Below are 16,646 nucleotides of genomic sequence, written 5' to 3' on the forward strand. Positions count from 1 at the left end.
GGTTTCGTCCACTCTTTCAATTGCATGTAAAAGATCTTATGATACCACTATCAATGAAGCTCTCCCTGGTGGCCTGGCCATAATTTATCCCCCAGTCAACATCACTAAAACTGATTATCTGGCATTTTTCACAATGCTGATACCGGGACCTTGTTCTGTGCAAATTTACTGCTGGGTTTCCAACACTATAACAATAACTACAAACTTCACTTCAAAACTTCTTTAATTGACTGTTAAGTGTTTTGGGATGTTCTGATGTTGTGAAAGACACTATGTAGATGTAAGTATTTTTTTCCTTCCATCATTTGGAAGATAGATGCCTCCAAATTTATCCCTGCTTTCTTTTAGTCACATCCACCTTTCTTTCTCCTTGGAAATTTATTTGTGTTTACCCTAAATCTAGAAAAAGTCCACATTACCCTCCAACAATTACTTTGTTATTCCTATATCATAAGTTGCTCTTTACTCCCATGATAAGCTTTTAAAAGCAAAATATCACGCCACCTAACCATTTACTTCCTGGTTTGCCTTCTATTCTGATTTTTATGAATGGATATGCAATAAGGGCAGCTAAATGGAGCTCAGATGCAGATCAACCAGGATCAAACTGAATGGCGGATCAGGTTCGAGGGGCTGTTGTCCTACTCCTGTAAGTATGTTCCCTTTATATACCTTTCAACCTTAACTGTGCTCTGCTCTGTGGTGCCTGTCTCTCAAATTGTTTCTTTCAATAGAAGCAAAATACATCCTGATCTACTTGCATCTGAATCACTGATTTTAACTGTGTAAGTGAATGGGTTTTGAGTGAGTTAAAGTCTTGTCTATTGATTGTGAATCTACTTCAATCTATTCCACTGCAGTAGATATGAAGCCTTAAAGAGTGCATTTACAAAGTGGAAATAAATCATGGGTATGGAATTTTAGCTTATTTGAATATTGCTGAAAAGAGAGATATGTTGCTGAAACTTTTTGCCTTGCACTCACCAGGGACAAATGCAAGAATGCCAAATTTCAAATGATCACAACATTTTATGCTACAGGAGAAAAGGGGTGCTTATCGCACGAATTTGCCAATTACTTTCAGCTTCACATTTATTTGCCGACCGATTGCACTAGTTAGTTGACTCCCCACAATTTCCAAAGGAATAGGGGTGAATAGGCTTGGCATGAAGCATCATCTGGGTGGAACTCGGAGAAGCAAATGAGGCAGGGAGGACTGCATGCCCAGAAGGGAACTTGCCCCAATTCTCTTTTTGTTGATTCAAACTCAGGCAGGCTCTGTTAGTGGTGATAACCTCTCGCCTGATTTTCCTCTCTGCTCCTCTCCCCAGTGATGCTTTACAGATTGCGTGCTCATAGACTCTTGAATTATTGTGCGAGGCATGGTGGACTGCTTCCCACTCACCTGAAGATGAAGATGAAAAGCATCAGCAGCATGCAGAAGGTAGCAACGTTGTCCATTGTCTTCATCAGGACCACCAGTTGGCGTTGCAGGGCTGGCATAAACCGTACCAACTTCAGCACTCGCATCAGCCGGAAGGTACGTAGCACCGAGAGGCCTCCGCCCTGCTGACCTACAATTTCCCACACACTGCGGTGCAGTGAAGGGTGGAACAAATTAAATAAAAAGCATAACATTAGTATGAGAACTTGTAATTAAATATCATTCAACTCTTGAACCCCGCAACAGGCAGAAATTTCAACAAGTGTAGGAGGAAATTAGGGCTTGCTTCAGAAAAAGTGACATTTTCAGATGCAATGTCAGAAACTGGCAGGAAAGGCAGGCTAACTCCTGAGAAACTGTGGCTCTGTTTTCAAAATGGGATTAATTGACATCACAACTAGGATGATTACAGGAAGAGGAAACAGTCTTGTTTGACAAAACATCATTACTTATTGTAGTAAATATGGTTTTGTTAAATGTTGGACTGTACCTTTAAGAATAGTCCTGTGACGTAAGGTCACATGATCTGTGTAAACCAATGTGTTAGCAGTGCAGGCTGCCTCCGCAGTCAGTGTAGAGACAGAGATGGAGTAGAAAGCACATGTGTAGTTGCTGCAGGCTGTATTGTAAATAAACCTATGTTTCCACTTAGAAAGTTGTCTGCAGATCAATTCTATTACAGATAGATGACACGGCCACACCGCAACAAACTGGCAACGAGGATAAATCAGGATAAATTGGAATCGGTACTGTACCTTGCCAAGCAATTGTGAGTATCAATGTCCGTTTAAATAACAGATGTACTCACCCAAAATGACACAATTTGGTAGAATCAATCCCTTCGGGCCAGCCATAGACGATAGGTCTCAGTATATAGAACGCCTTGCGTTCTTCTTTCAAGTGAGTGAAATCACGGGGGAAGAGAAGAGGCGAGTGATCCTCTTGAGTACTTTTGGGAGCAAAACCTGCAGTTTGATTTGAAGTTTGATGGCACCCAGTGCCCCAGATATGAAGAATTTCAGAGAACTGGTGGACCTTGTGGAGAGAGATTTTCAACCCAAGCCCTTAGTCACAATGCAGAGGTTCCAGTTAAATTCGCGAAATAGAGCCCCAGGTGAGACAATTACTACATGGTGAGAGATTTTCAACCCAAGCCCTTAGTCACAATGCAGAGGTTCCAGTTAAATTCGCGAAATAGAGCCCCAGGTGAGACAATTACTACATGGTGACTTTGAGGCAACTAACGGAACATTGCAAGTTCAGTGAGACTCTGAATGATATGCTCAGAGATTATTTAGTGTGTGGGGTGAAAGAAGACACTATTCAGAGAAGATTGCTGGCTGAAGTGAATCTGGATTTTAAGAAAGCGTTAGAAATAGCGCTGGGCATGGAAATCGCTGCAAGAGATTCACAAGCAATACAAGGCATGCAAAATGGCGCCGTACTCCAAATTGGGCAGGAACAGTCAGCCAAAAGTCACGTGAAAAAGCGAGACTCCACTGCAAAACGGGAAATGGCCCCCGCTAATTGAAAAATAAGAAGAAATAACTTAGCAACTAAATTGAAGAACAGCTTTAATCGATGAGGAAACAGTCTTTTAGTGATTGGCAGTTTAAAAAGTAGAAAGTTACTTTTGTCACAGAAGTGGACATATAATGAGACAATGCAAAGAGAGATTTAAGCAGGCTTGCAAACAACAGAAGAAGCCCAATGAAATATACAGTGTAGAAGAACCTGGAACAACAGATCCTGACATTTATTCATTGTTTAACATGGAAGTTGGGAAGATAGTGCTAATATTTGTTACAGTACAAGTGAATGATAAACCAGTAAAAATGGAAGTAGACACAGGAGCTTCCACTGTAATTGGAGAACACGCTTTCAAATATTTGAGTCATGGTGAACATCAATTAAATTTGGAACAAACATCTGCCATGAAAATGTACACAGGCAAAGAAATCCAAGTAAAAGGTATCAGATGAGTAACTGTCCATTATAGAAACCAATCGGCACAGCTACCAGTGATGGTATTGAGAGGCAGAGGACCAAGCTTTCTAGGGTGAAACTGGTTAAGAGATATCAAGCTTGATTGGCCAGTGAGGTTTCAAAAGGAAGCTGGAAGAGTTCATGTCTCGAAAAAGGAACACGGCAAAGTATGGCAGAAAGAGCCTGGAGAGTTCAAGGATCACAACAGGATGAAAAAGGAGTGTGTAAGGACTCAACAACCTCAAGAAACACAGTCTATCTCAAACAAAAACCTGGAAGAACAGCAGAAGAAACTCAAAGAGACCCTGCTGAATGACAGACTTCAAGACGAAGTGAGTAACCTTCGCAAGGAAAAGGAGAACCTGTTGAAAAACCTTCACACATGACAAGATTCCATCAGGTCAAAGTCTGTGCCTCTGGAACAGTACGAAGAGAAACAGAAAGAATTCAGCACCTCTCTGAACAAACTGAAGAATCAGTTGGCGGAGAAGACAAACAATGTTCAAGTTTCCTGGAGGCAGCCAACAAATACATAAAAGAGACAGAAGAGCTGAGGATTCAGCTAAACAAAGTCAAAGAGGCTTTGAAAACAAAAATCGGAGAGCTTTGCAAGAAGCGAGCAGATTCTGAAGTTTTGGGAGATTCAGCTACTGAACTAAGACAAGATGAGATTTCATCTGAGAGAAGTCTGGCCGACAGTGAAGTCAAAATGAAGAACGAGACTAAACTCTGTGGTAGAAAGAAGAAGATAAAAAGGAAGAAGTTTCTGAAAAGAGAATAAAATGGTGGCTGGTAGCACCTATAAACATTCGAAGGAGGCAATAAACAAATTATCAAACTGTGCCCACTTTGACGTTATTCCAGTCCCTTACAATAGATGATGATGCTGAAGATAAAATCAAAGAGGTACAAGTTACTTCCAAAGCCTTTTCTGGAAAGAATTCTAGATGCTGTAGACAAATATGAAGAAGTTAACAGGTGACTCATTGGAGACCGAGCTTGCTCGGTTTCTTTTCTACGACAGAACGACCCCCCACACGACAACAGGAGCAACACCTGCAGAATTGTTGATGAGACACTGGCTTAGGACAAGACTGAGCCTAATATTTCCAAATTTGGAAGGGAAGGTGGAGAAGAGTCAAGGAAACCAAAAAGCTGTGCATTACTTGCACAGTCGTGAGAGACAATTTACTGTAGGAGAAGCAATATATGTAAAAATGTTTGGTGGAGGATTGAAGTGGTTACCGGGTAAAGTAAGTTCAGTGACAAGACCATTATCACACCACGTGGAAGTGGAAGGCCAGATCACCCATAAGCATGTGGACCATTTAAGAAAAAGAAAGATACCACAACAAGATATAGTTCCACCTGTAACCATTGCTGAACCAATGTTTCCTGTTGAAGATACTCAACCAAGGACTGACATGTCTGATGTCTCTGTCAGAGTGGAAGACACTGAACTGTAAGTGACCACCGAGGTACCTGATGTTCATGCAGTTCCAGAGAATGTGGTTCCTGAAAAAGAATTTGAAGTTGTGGAGCTGCGACATTCCACACGAATCAGGAAACCACCTGAAAGACTGAACTTGTAAATTTCATGACCTATGTAAATATTATAATGTCATGAGATAGATATACTTGTAAATACAATATGTACAGCAATTTTAAAGGGGGAGGAATGTAGTAATTATGGTTTTGTTAAATGTTGGACTGTACCTTTAAGAATAGTCCTGTGATGTAAGATCACATGATCTGTGTAAACCAATGTGTTAGCAGCACGGGCTACCTCCACCAGTCAGTGTAGAGATAGAGATGGAGTTGAAAGCACACATGTAGTTGCTGCTGACTGTATTGTAAATAAACCTAATGTTTTCACTTAGGAAGTTGTCTGCAGATCAACTCTATTACAAATAGGTGACACAGCCACATTGCAACATTGATGCAATTGCCAAAATAGTTAATTAACCCTCCCTCATCTCTTGATTGATTTCCAATATGGTCCTTCGCTTCTCAAGAGACAACAATAATGCAATAAGTTTAGTTGAAAAGCAAATATTAAATTTGCTCTGAAACAGAGAGCACTACATATACTTATATATTATATGGGTACTTGCACAGGATTCAGTGCCCTCACACTACAACTATGTAAACTACACAGCACTTCTGGGTTGCTCATCATTTACTGTATATCAGGGTGGCCAATGAGAATCACACTACTCTGTTAATTTGGAGTTATCGGTTGGAGATTCAGTAGAGGGAAAAACACATTGGGCAGAATATTGTGCCTTCACCCCTGGTGGGTTTGGTGGTGGGGGGCACTTAATCGCGCAGGTGGGTGGCACATGGCAACCCGGCCACCTGTCCTGATTAAGTCCGTGATAGGAAGGCTTGTGGATGGTCTTCCCGTCCCAATTGAGGGCCTTAAGTGGCCAACTAATGCCCATTTAAGGGCCTCATCCTGTCGCCACTGGCATTCACCCAGCGATGGGTGGGGAGGCTCCCCATGCGGGGAGCACAACAAGCAAACTGTAGCAAGTTTGCTTGCGGAATCCCGGGGGGAGAGGGAACATCCATCGTTCAACGACACTCAATGCCTGATTGAGGGTCCTGGCATCAGGAGGGGGGACGTGGGCAGGCTGCTGAAAACTGCCCTTGCTGCCAACTCCCTCACCCCTCCACAAACCCCTCCCGGCGACCCCTCTTGCCATCACTCATCTGTGCCTGGGTCTCTCCTAGATTGGAGGCTTTGTGTGGGAGCTGCTGTCTATAGAGGAGCTACCGGCCTCTGATTAGCCGCCAACTCTCGGCAGCCCTTCTGCCGCTGGGGCCCTTCACCCCGGGAGAAGGCCTGCCACTGACCTGCTAAGTGCCTGAGCGGCGGAAGAAGTGGTAGGCCTTCTCGAAAAGCGACGTGTGGGTCTTGCTGGCTCTCCAGGCAGCGGCCGAGACCCCCACATCACCTCCACAAGTTCCCTCCCTTTGAAAGAGAACCTGAAGTGATACTCTGGGTGCAAACCTCACCATCGGCAACTTTCACTCTCAATGCTATCTGAAGGCTTTATATGGACTTCATGGGACAAAGGGTGGAACTGGTGACTGTGCAAGAGAGGATATGTGTGAGATGAGAAAAATGGAAAGGGGAATGAGTGGTACATAAAAGGAAGAGACAAAGTGATAGGTAGGTTTTGACTTTGTCCATTAGTATAACAGAGCTGATAGTGACTCAATAGTCCATTTTATATTTCTCCTGATTTTTATTTTCCAATGTTTTTTTTAAAGATTCCTGTATGTTATGTTTTACTATTTAATACTTTCAAGAAAAGACTTTGCATTTACTTATGACAATTTACCTGATGACTACAATGATGCCATCGAAAATGTTGTAAGGGTTCTTGATGTAGCCAAATGGCCCATATACCAGGATCTTCAAAAGCATTTCCAAAGCAAACAGGCTGGTGAAGACGATATTGCTGATCTCTAGGGCATTTGTCAGCTCTTCTGGCTGAAGAAGAAAATGAAAAACACATCAGAATAAACAGGGGCTAAATGTTTGTGTGTAGTTCAGCTGCCAGGGTTCTACTTCGCTCATTTCCTTTTTTGTGGAGGGGGGTGTATATTTTGTAATCATCGAAGCAACAGATGTCAGTGCTGTGGAGTATGACTGTTATCCCCCAATAAGGAGTGTCAGGGTAAAGCTCTCCCTACTCTGTCTCAACAAGATGCCTCAACCCCAAATTCACAAGAGCTCCCCTAACTGCACCAGTGTGAACTTTTCCACATCCCTATATCCAATGGCCTTTCTGAAGACCACTGTCGATTAGTGTGCAATGATGCCTATACCTGTTAGGAACTGGACTGAACAGAAGAATACCTTCATGCAAGACATCTGCAACTCGCAGAGAGAGAGAGGGCACTTTCATCCCATCAGTCTTCCTGGTCTCACTGGTGAAGGGCAATGTGCTAAATCCCATGTTGCCAATAGATCTTCACACTAAATGGGCTTATTTATTTATACTATTTTCCTCTGCTATATTCCGCATCGACCACAAAAGCCAGCTAGATGTTTGGGTTATAAATCAAACAGGAGAATGAGTTGATGCTGTGCATGTATTATGCTGAAGGTTCACTCTTAATGTATGGTGAATAGATTGTTCTCTTTTTGTTAGCTGATTTTTTTCCCCCCGATCTGGAGACTGTCTCCCATTCTTCAATGTAGAAGGAATGAGGCAGGCAAACAGGATGAAGGATGATTATCAGCAGTGGGAATGTTAACTGACTTTTCCCTCTTCTCAACTTGGGGAACCAACTGAACATTCCTACCTCAGCTGGAATCTGCCATCTCAGCTTTGGTCAGCGTGTGAACGTGGAACCGACCTGGCCGGAATATCACACTGGGCAGTGCATAGACCCATTGGGAGTCAGCTCTTCCCCCACTCCCAAAGATCATTTGATAAAATCCATTTGCAGTGTTCAGCAAGGGTCTAGAGCAATAGTGTGAAACATGCTTATGGCAAATTGGCAGGCTGTTTTATACCATGCATGATCTTCTTTTACATAGACCTCAAAAGAAAATTTGGCACACTGTAAAACAGTGTGACCATCTCGCTATCAACCTCTTTAGTGTTGCTGATGAAGAACAATTTCACTCTCATTGTCTCCTATGTCTCTATTCCTCAAGTAGCACATTGGTCCACCTACAAGAGAAACCTACTGAAGCACAATTAAAGGGTTCAAAATAAGATATCAAAATGTAAAAGTAAGCAGGACAAATTGCAAAGAGAAGATAGAAAGAACACTGGCATTTGTCATCATAGATACATCTTTATCATCTTGGCAAACTTTGGAGCTAATTCCAAAGTTAACAACATCAACTGATGTTGTATAAGAACTAAGTGCTTGGGGAATCTGAGCCTATCTAAAACATTTTCAGCTCTCCAGATGGAACTGAAGATTAGTTTTAAAATATTTCATTGATGCCTGGTGCTGTTAATAAATTGGATTCATTAAAACACAGAAAACTCTTGAAAAAATCCTCCACAGGATCCTGCCAACCCACCCAGCAGTTGAAAGCACATCTCTCAGTGTAAAAGACAATTACTGTACCTCATGAGTTCTTTGCAGTGCTGCTCATTAAATTGGTTTTGCATAAGACAGTTAGCCAAACAGTCCTAATGAAAAGTTTTAATCAAAAATTAAGGTTCACGTCACTTGGAGTACTTCTGTGGGTACTGTGAATTGAAAAGTCACAGCACTACTAATTACTTATAGCCCAATAATTCCCTCAGATGGGTTGTACACATGGTTCATTACAGAAATATACAACAAGTCTCTTAATGGATGATCATTGGTTTACAATATGGCAACAAATGGGTCCTTTTGAAAACCAGGGCAATGAGGTTTGAAGGCTGCAAAGACAGGCCTGGATGGTGGTGTTCTGAGGTTATGGAAGTGCAACTTCTCCGGGACTGAGTAACTTGAATTGTAAGATTGAATTAATATTTTTATGTTCTTTTCAATTACTTTTGGCGGGGGGGTGGTGGGGGGGGGGGTGGGGGGTGGGGGGTAGAATTTCAAAGAGCTTTATCTACCTACAGGAAGTAGCTGTGAATTGTTGCTCTCTTTGCAAGCACGACGTACAAAGATGAAGTTTAGGCATTTGTTCAGCAAAGTGGCCCTAACCTTTCTAGCCAAATATCCAATTGCATTTTGAATGTTCTTAATTGTCTCTAGCATGGCTGACTGTTCCAAATATTTGAGTAACAAAGTTCTTTCTAACACTTCTTCTTAAAATTTGCTTAAATTTATGTCTTTTGTTCTTACAAATTTGACTGGGAAAAGAGCCCATGGCATTATTTTGAAGAAGTGTAGGGCCAATATGAATCCCTCAGCTAGTATCTTGTTTGTTGTTAGGCAGGTGTGCCAGGGCTTGCAGACATGGTTTTTGGCATCCTGGCAGGTACGGGTAATCAGGCAAAACTGGCTGATCTCTTTGGTACGTCGTCTTTCATTCAGCACCATTTATTCAGTGACTGGGGAGCTGTCGAAGAGCCATCCTGACTTGGGGTTAGTCTGGCCTTGACTTCTCGCATTCATGCCAGTGAAACAGTTAAAAAATTGGACTGAAAGTGTATTACAGGAATTTTTATTCAGGTTCTGGAAGCTGACTTTAATTTGCGATATTAAAATCTACCATCTGGATCTCCCACCTCTAATATTTTCTGACCAGATTCATCCAATTTTCACCCTTTCACTAGGCAAGCCAGATCAAAAGATCTCAGCTAGCGCCTCACTATCCTTGAATGTGCAGCCTACAATAGGGTCAAAGTGATGGACTTTGATGAAGAAAGGTGCTTGGAGGATACAGATCTCCAGCATCTAACATAAATGATTGATCTGAATTAATTCCTGTCCATGCTGAGACCTATTGCTAAACTGCTGATGTAGTCACAGACCATTTGCTGTTGCTAAGACTTAGGCCTCAGTAGACCATTCCTTGTTGCTAAGATGTTGATGTAATGACAGGCCACTTGCTGTTGTTAAGTTAATTATGCCTCAGACAACATCGCTGGTTGATTAGCTGATGATCTGATTGAGCAACAGCTTGCATTTATATAGTGGCTTTAACATAGTAAAACATCCCAAGGCACTTTGCAAGAATGTAATCAGACAAAAATTGAGACTGAGCCATAGAAGGAGATATTAGGACAGGGTATGAGTGCAAGTTAAAAGGCACAATGTACAAATTTCTCTTTCAACAGTTCCTTCAAATTACAGATCATTGCAGTCTGACGTCAAGTTTTTATTTATTCTTCTCTACCAATTTATGAGCATTATGAGCATGTTCAAACGCTCCCTTAGCTGATTGGCAGTGACGTTTTTGTAGTGAGTCTTTTCTGGCCTGTGAGAAATGGAAAAGAAAATTTGCATAAGCTTGCCCTGCACCAGTTAGTTTGGAAATGTGACTGTCACTGGTGCAATCTGCGAATTGTTAGATTGTGTGCGTGTGTTTTGCAGTACGACTTCAGGGCTGAGTACGAGCAGGCCTTGGCAGTCTTTTTTTTTAAAGATTTATTTAGTCAATGCCACTTAACTGCCAAACATAAATGGGTAGTTACACGAAGCCAAATTCCCAGGAGCCATCACACACTGTTCAATTCCGTATCATCAAAATCTTTTCAACATTTTGGGGCTAAATGAATTGGTTTACATTATAGATGTGTCAGTAAAATTAAACTAGCTAATTACAGTGCGCTTAAACATACAACACGCCTGAGACTATCTTACCTGCTCAATTAGCTTCAAGTATTCCAATGGTGATCCCATGTGCAATGCAGCGAAGCATTTGACGAATGAGCCCATTAACTCTTATTTGGACATTAATTGATGAAGAGGAAGGACCACAACCTTCAGTTTAGCTTTGGGAGGTCAAGGACTATTTGCATTTTGCTTTTGTTAGGTGGATAATAATCACCTGGTTTCTGTTTCCCCAATATGGAAGGTGTGTACTCTCCACATTGGGACCCCCCCACCCACCCCCCACCCCACCCCACCCTCCCCGCACACTGATATAAGTCAGGAGAGTTTAAGCACAGGTTGGCAAAGCCAAGGAATAGAGAGACCCTTCAAGTCTGCCCTATATAACTGTTGGAGTTCAACCTGCTAACAAGACAGCCACTCAACTACTTGTCCTGCCAAGGTCACTTTATCTACCATGGTTTCGAGTCATAGGTCAGCCCTTCAGTTTCCATTGTGAGCCAGGCTGGTCAGTCAGTAACCTGCAGTGCAGGCCTGACAATTTCAGATTAGCAAGTTTACCATAGGTACTGAATTGGATCTGGCCTTCCAGGGATGTCACCTTGATCTGAAAGAAAACCATTTATCCACAGAATCATAGAATGGTTATGGCACAGAATGAGACCATTCAGCCCATCATGTCTGTGCTGGCTCAATGAAGGAGCAATTCACCTAGAGCCACTCCCTGCCTTCTCCCAGTAGCCCTGCACATTCTTCAGTCTTTAGCTGTATAAAGCAAGGGCTGTGGTCCAACCCATTTTTTTTTACACTTTTGCCATTGTCTCTTCGAAGCTTCTAGATTAAAATGCTCAACTTGTTTTTACCTTTAATATTTAAACTCTCTAGTAGTGAACATTGAAATTCTTTCTGTCACAGATATCTAAGCTCCCCAGCAAGATGTCTCTAACTATATGATAACCTGTCATTGTACTACCTTTATCCAGGCAGACAAATACATCCCCCCTCTCTTGCAGGCTGCATTGTGTGGTAGCTTTACTGTTCCAATGAAATTACATAAAATGCACAATCAGGGCAGAAAACAAGGGGCTGGATTTAACGGGGCATCTTAGTCCCTTCTCCACCAGCTGAAATGTTGGTGGGGAGCCTGGCCCCCTCTTCCCCTCAGATAGCTGTCCTGCAGCCAATACTGCTTTGCCTTTAATTGATTTGAGACGGACTTCCACCCCTTATAAAGAGTAAGCCCCACCTCAGAGAGCTGCTGGCCAATCAGATGCTGGCAGCTCTTCAGTACAGGCAGCGCCACCAGCAGTGGTGGTCACGGCCAGTACTGCAGCGAGGCTGCAGAGGAAGCCTGCGGCACTGGGATGGGAATGGCAAGCAAGTGTGGGGTCTTGCCAGAGCCAAGCTGGACGGCCTCAATGAGGTGGTTGGGGGCAAAGGCCGGAGCGGGGCGGGGGGGGCAGGGTGATATTGAAAAAGAGACAAGTTGCAATAGAAGAAAAAGGTTGTAGGCTAGAAGTAGGCCCAGTATTGATATGGAACTAGTATTCATATCCTCATCATGGAATGCTGAGATAAGCTACTTGAGGATTATTCCTCTCAATGATCTTCCGGTTTTGGAAGCATGTGGAAAGGTGCTGACAAGCTGCCTCCAGAATTAGCACAACACTAGAAACCGAGGCACTTAATTACAAGCTGTGGCTTTTGTGACAATCAAAAAGAAGTCAATTACAAGGTGCCAAGCTCCGTATAGCTGAATGATAGAAAGTAGCATTTTTCTCCACTTTATAACAGGTGAGATGAACTGTCATCAACCAATTTTAGACTGGAGATTTTCAAAAACTATGGGACTTTTTAAACAGAATATAGAAATGTGGAAAGTACTAACAGATTGGAACCATTTTGGGCACTAAAGATTTCAGAAAACAACAAATTACATTTATGAAGCACTTTTAATATATTGGAACATTCCCATGGCAAAAATGGACATTGAGCAGCAATAGTAGGCCAGTGAAAATCCCCAACGGTGCAATAGAGTTGCCAACCGTGATTCAATGTATTCCTGGAGGTTTCATCATATGATTTGCCCCCACCCTCCAGTCATTAATTGGTCAACACATCCATTTTTGTGACGCATGGCCTTCCTATACCAATTGGAAAGCAAAAAGACTTATTACCCAATTGGATGATGCTTGACTGTCAGCCAGTTTCTTTTATCTCCCATCTTCAATATATTTATATGCGGTAAGGAGAAACGTTCAAAGAAAATGGAACAATCTTATTTAATGTCCTGATGACTTTTCTCCAGGGTTGCCCACAGAAGATTGTTCTTCAATCCTTGGAGACTCCAGGCCAATCCTGGAAGGTTGGCAACCTTACGGTGCAGTCAAAGCGATAGTTTTTAAAGGAGGCTTTCTAAAGTAGCGAGGAAACAGTTCAGTTGGTGAACTGCAGAATATAACTGAGCTTTCTGAATGCTTGGCCAGCAAAGGTAGAACGGAGGCCAGAATTGGGAGAGCAGGGCTCCAGAACCAGAGGATTTTGCGGAGATACATGGGATGGAGTTCATCTTGGACAGGAATGCAAATCAGATGATAGCAGCCTTCTTTACACTTTGCTGAAATTGGTGCATCATTCTGTGCTGCTGCCTGAGACCACCCCAACCTCACAGTGAGTAAAAGTCATTCAGGGGTTTTGTAAACGTGTACAAAGATTTTTAATGTTATACATTGGGTGATACATCGCCAGAAGTCAATGCACATAGGAAAGTAGGGCTCAGTATGGGATAGCAGGCTGGTAGGGGAATTTTGGACAAATTGGAAACTTGTCAGGTGCACTTTGGCAGACTGTATGGGGTTTGATGCTTGGCTCAGGCTCAAAGCAGACACCAAAGGTTCACTCAGATGAGTTCAACTGGAGGGAACAGCTAGCGATAGAGGTGAAATCAGGGTCACAGCGCAAAGATGTTGTTTGAATCAAGAAGGATAGCTTTAGCCCTTCCAATGTCAAATTGGAGAAAGTACTGGCCCAGTCACTACATGATGGGTGAATAGTTTCATGGAACAGTGGTGGACCTGGAGTAAGGTAATGGCAGAGGGGTGTAATTGATGTACATAAGGAAGCTGATTTCATGGGTTGGACAGCCAGTATAAAAGGTGAAAAATTGCATTCAAATAGCATCCTCTTTAGGCACCTCACTTTCTTTCACTTTGAATAAGTGACTTTCATTCATGTGTAGTCACTTCTTATACAGTATAGGCAAATATGGCAGCCCATCTGTGCACAGCAAGATCCTGCAAAGAGAAAATAAGGTGACTAAGAAGCTAAACTGTTCCAGGTAGTGTTGATTGAGGGACAGCTGTCTTCAGGGACGAGCAAAGCTCTATGTTATTTTTTAAAGAGTGCAGTGGCTATTTTTAGGACAACAGGGGGATAGGGCTTCATTTTGATGTCGAGTTTGAAAGATAGCACCTCTGACAATGCAGGACTCCCTCAGTACTGCAATGTAAGGCCAATATCTGGAGTGGACCTTAAGCCCACAACCTTCTAAATGTGAGAGTGTTACCAAATAGTTAAGGATCCGGAATCAGCTGAAGAAGGAGACTTATGGAATGCCTCAGGTAATCTGATGGGAATGAAACGAAAAGTCCCTGCAGTGTGTTTGCTGCATTTGGACAGGCAGGAGTGGAACAGAACATGGGAGGTGCCATGGCAATGAACCATGGAGGAATTGATGAAACGGTGGAATGATTAGCTATGTTAAATACAGCTTGATTGGGCAGACTGCCTGTACTTCATTCAAGTATGTGGTCACTGACAATTTCTTCTTGGTATAGCACAATTAATGCGGTTCTTTTTCCATGGAACTATTATTGTTTCAGTGAAAGAGATTAGCAACCACAGCTATTGGAGCCCACGCTTGAAAGGAGACAAATCAACTCCTTTTCATAGCGTTGCTGTTAACCTCACCCATCAACCATGAGGGAGCCGTGAGTGAAGTGCCGTTAGAGTGAAGTGAGTCTCTGCCTTAGTCCTGCCTTGTTACAGGAAAAATGGGGTTATAATAACTGTGAACGTGCAAGACAATAGTACCCTGGTAAACCCCTCTGCTGTGCTACAGTGTTGGTGGAATCACATTGGGGTTTTGAATGGCACCGAACATTTCAACACGGATGGAATGTATTGATTAATGTAGGGGTCAAGCCAATAGATTTTCCCACTGTTTGGTTTACATATAAAGTACATAAGCTCCAAGCACAATCCATTGTAAGTTTAACTCTTTAGACGCTCATTTTGAAAAGACCTGCTGTTTTAAGTGCCTTATGTGCAGCCCAATGTTAGTATTTAGAGATATTCAAAATCATGAGGGGTTTGGACAGAGTAGATAGGGAGGAACTGTTCCTACTGGTGGAAGGTATTGAGAACCACAGGGCACAGATTTAGAGTGATTGGCAAAAGAAGCAATGGCAACATGAGCAAAAACATTTTCAGGCAGCGAGTGGTTAGGACCTGGAATGTACTGAGAATGTGGTGGAGGCAGATTCAATCGAGGTATTCGAGAGGGAATTGGATTATTATCTAAAAAGGAAGAATATGGGGGACTACGGGGGAGAAGGTGAGGGAGTGGCACTGGGTGAATTGCTCCTTTGTGGATCCAGCACAGTCACGATGGGCTGAATGGCCTCCTTCTGTGCTGTAACAATTCTGTGATTCTGTGTTGATTGCTTAAATCTAAGAGTGGAGGAGATCTGACGATGTATTGGATAGTAATGAAGTTTATCAGCTTGTGAATATATTCCCTGATCCACTTTGAAATCATACTGACTCCATGTAAAATACATGTCAGCAGGGGGAAAACTATATGCTACCACAATTAATTCAGCAGTGATCAAACATTAAAGAACATCAGAGAAGAAAAACCACATGAATGATACAAAGAGAGACATGAAATCCAAGGCAATAGTTGGCAATAAGTGCTGCGTTAAATGTACAAACTCAGTGCTCAGTTGGCAAATGCCCTGCCAATGTGGAACTCAGTCCTAGAGACCAGGACATTCCTGGATTCAATCTGTGGTCTCCAGTTAACCGATCTCAGTCAGAGGACTGTCAGGTGTTTTGAGTGGTCTTGATCCTCCCTGGGACTCATAGGGGAAAATAATTAGAATGAGATCCCGCACTTGATCGCTAACTGATATGTCCAACTAGAAAGGGAGCATTTGTAAATGCCGGCTTCCACAGTTGAGCAGCCGGCCAATACTCACTGAACAGGAAGACACACAAAGGATGCAGGAGATTCCAAAGAGCTGCTGGTACTTCAGTTCCCCCAGGAGTGCACATGGGGGAAGGGAAGTTTGTGATAAAGACATCCAAGCAAAATTAACATGTCCGACTAAACTCATGTTGTTAGTGCTGGTACAGCATTAAATGTTTTCACAACAACTCAGCAGCATCATTAACGATCAACAGATTTAGAAACGATAGATTGGAGACAGGTTGTGAACACGACAAGCTGTGATACAGATTGTGAAAGGCAGATTTGAAATTTATAATTGCGTCTGAATTGGCAACAAATCTGGGCAAGGAAAGTCCAGTATTAGTAACAGAGCTGGCGAAAGGAAAAGAGTGAGCCAGGTGGGGGACACGAGGAAACGACAGGCACGTAGTGTTAGATAAAACAAGGATTGGGAGGGGGTGGGGTGGGTGGTGGTTTGTTAAAGAAATGAAAACTGCTCATAAACCATGGTCATTTGAGATAACAAGATAATTCGGGATGAGGAGGGCCATCCCTTCCACCCTAAAACCCACCAACCCAGCCTGCCATTTCAGAAATCCATTGGCTCAAAAATGATTCCAGGGTCTTCAACTACACTACTCTATCCATGTGTTGATGATGCTTTGTGTGAAGAACTGCTTCCTAATATTAGTCCCAAAGGTGCCTTTTAAACCTGTGTCACCTTGTCCC

General features: G+C 42.6%; 1 protein-coding gene across 1 annotated transcript in view; it reads right to left on the minus strand.

Moving 5' to 3' along the window:
- Positions 1–16,646, minus strand: part of cacna1g (calcium channel, voltage-dependent, T type, alpha 1G subunit) — a 1,015,897-nt gene that overhangs the window by 210,844 nt on the left and 788,407 nt on the right. The window contains exons 10-11 of the mRNA XM_078570777.1: positions 6,781–6,932; positions 1,406–1,591 (exon numbers count right to left, since the gene is read on the minus strand). Of these exons, the coding sequence (XP_078426903.1) occupies positions 1,406–1,591; positions 6,781–6,932 (338 nt within the window). The remainder of the gene's footprint in view (positions 1–1,405; positions 1,592–6,780; positions 6,933–16,646) is intronic.

This window comes from Cetorhinus maximus, chromosome 24, assembly GCF_964194155.1.
Source record: "Cetorhinus maximus chromosome 24, sCetMax3.hap1.1, whole genome shotgun sequence".
Lineage (NCBI taxonomy): Eukaryota > Metazoa > Chordata > Chondrichthyes > Lamniformes > Cetorhinidae > Cetorhinus > Cetorhinus maximus.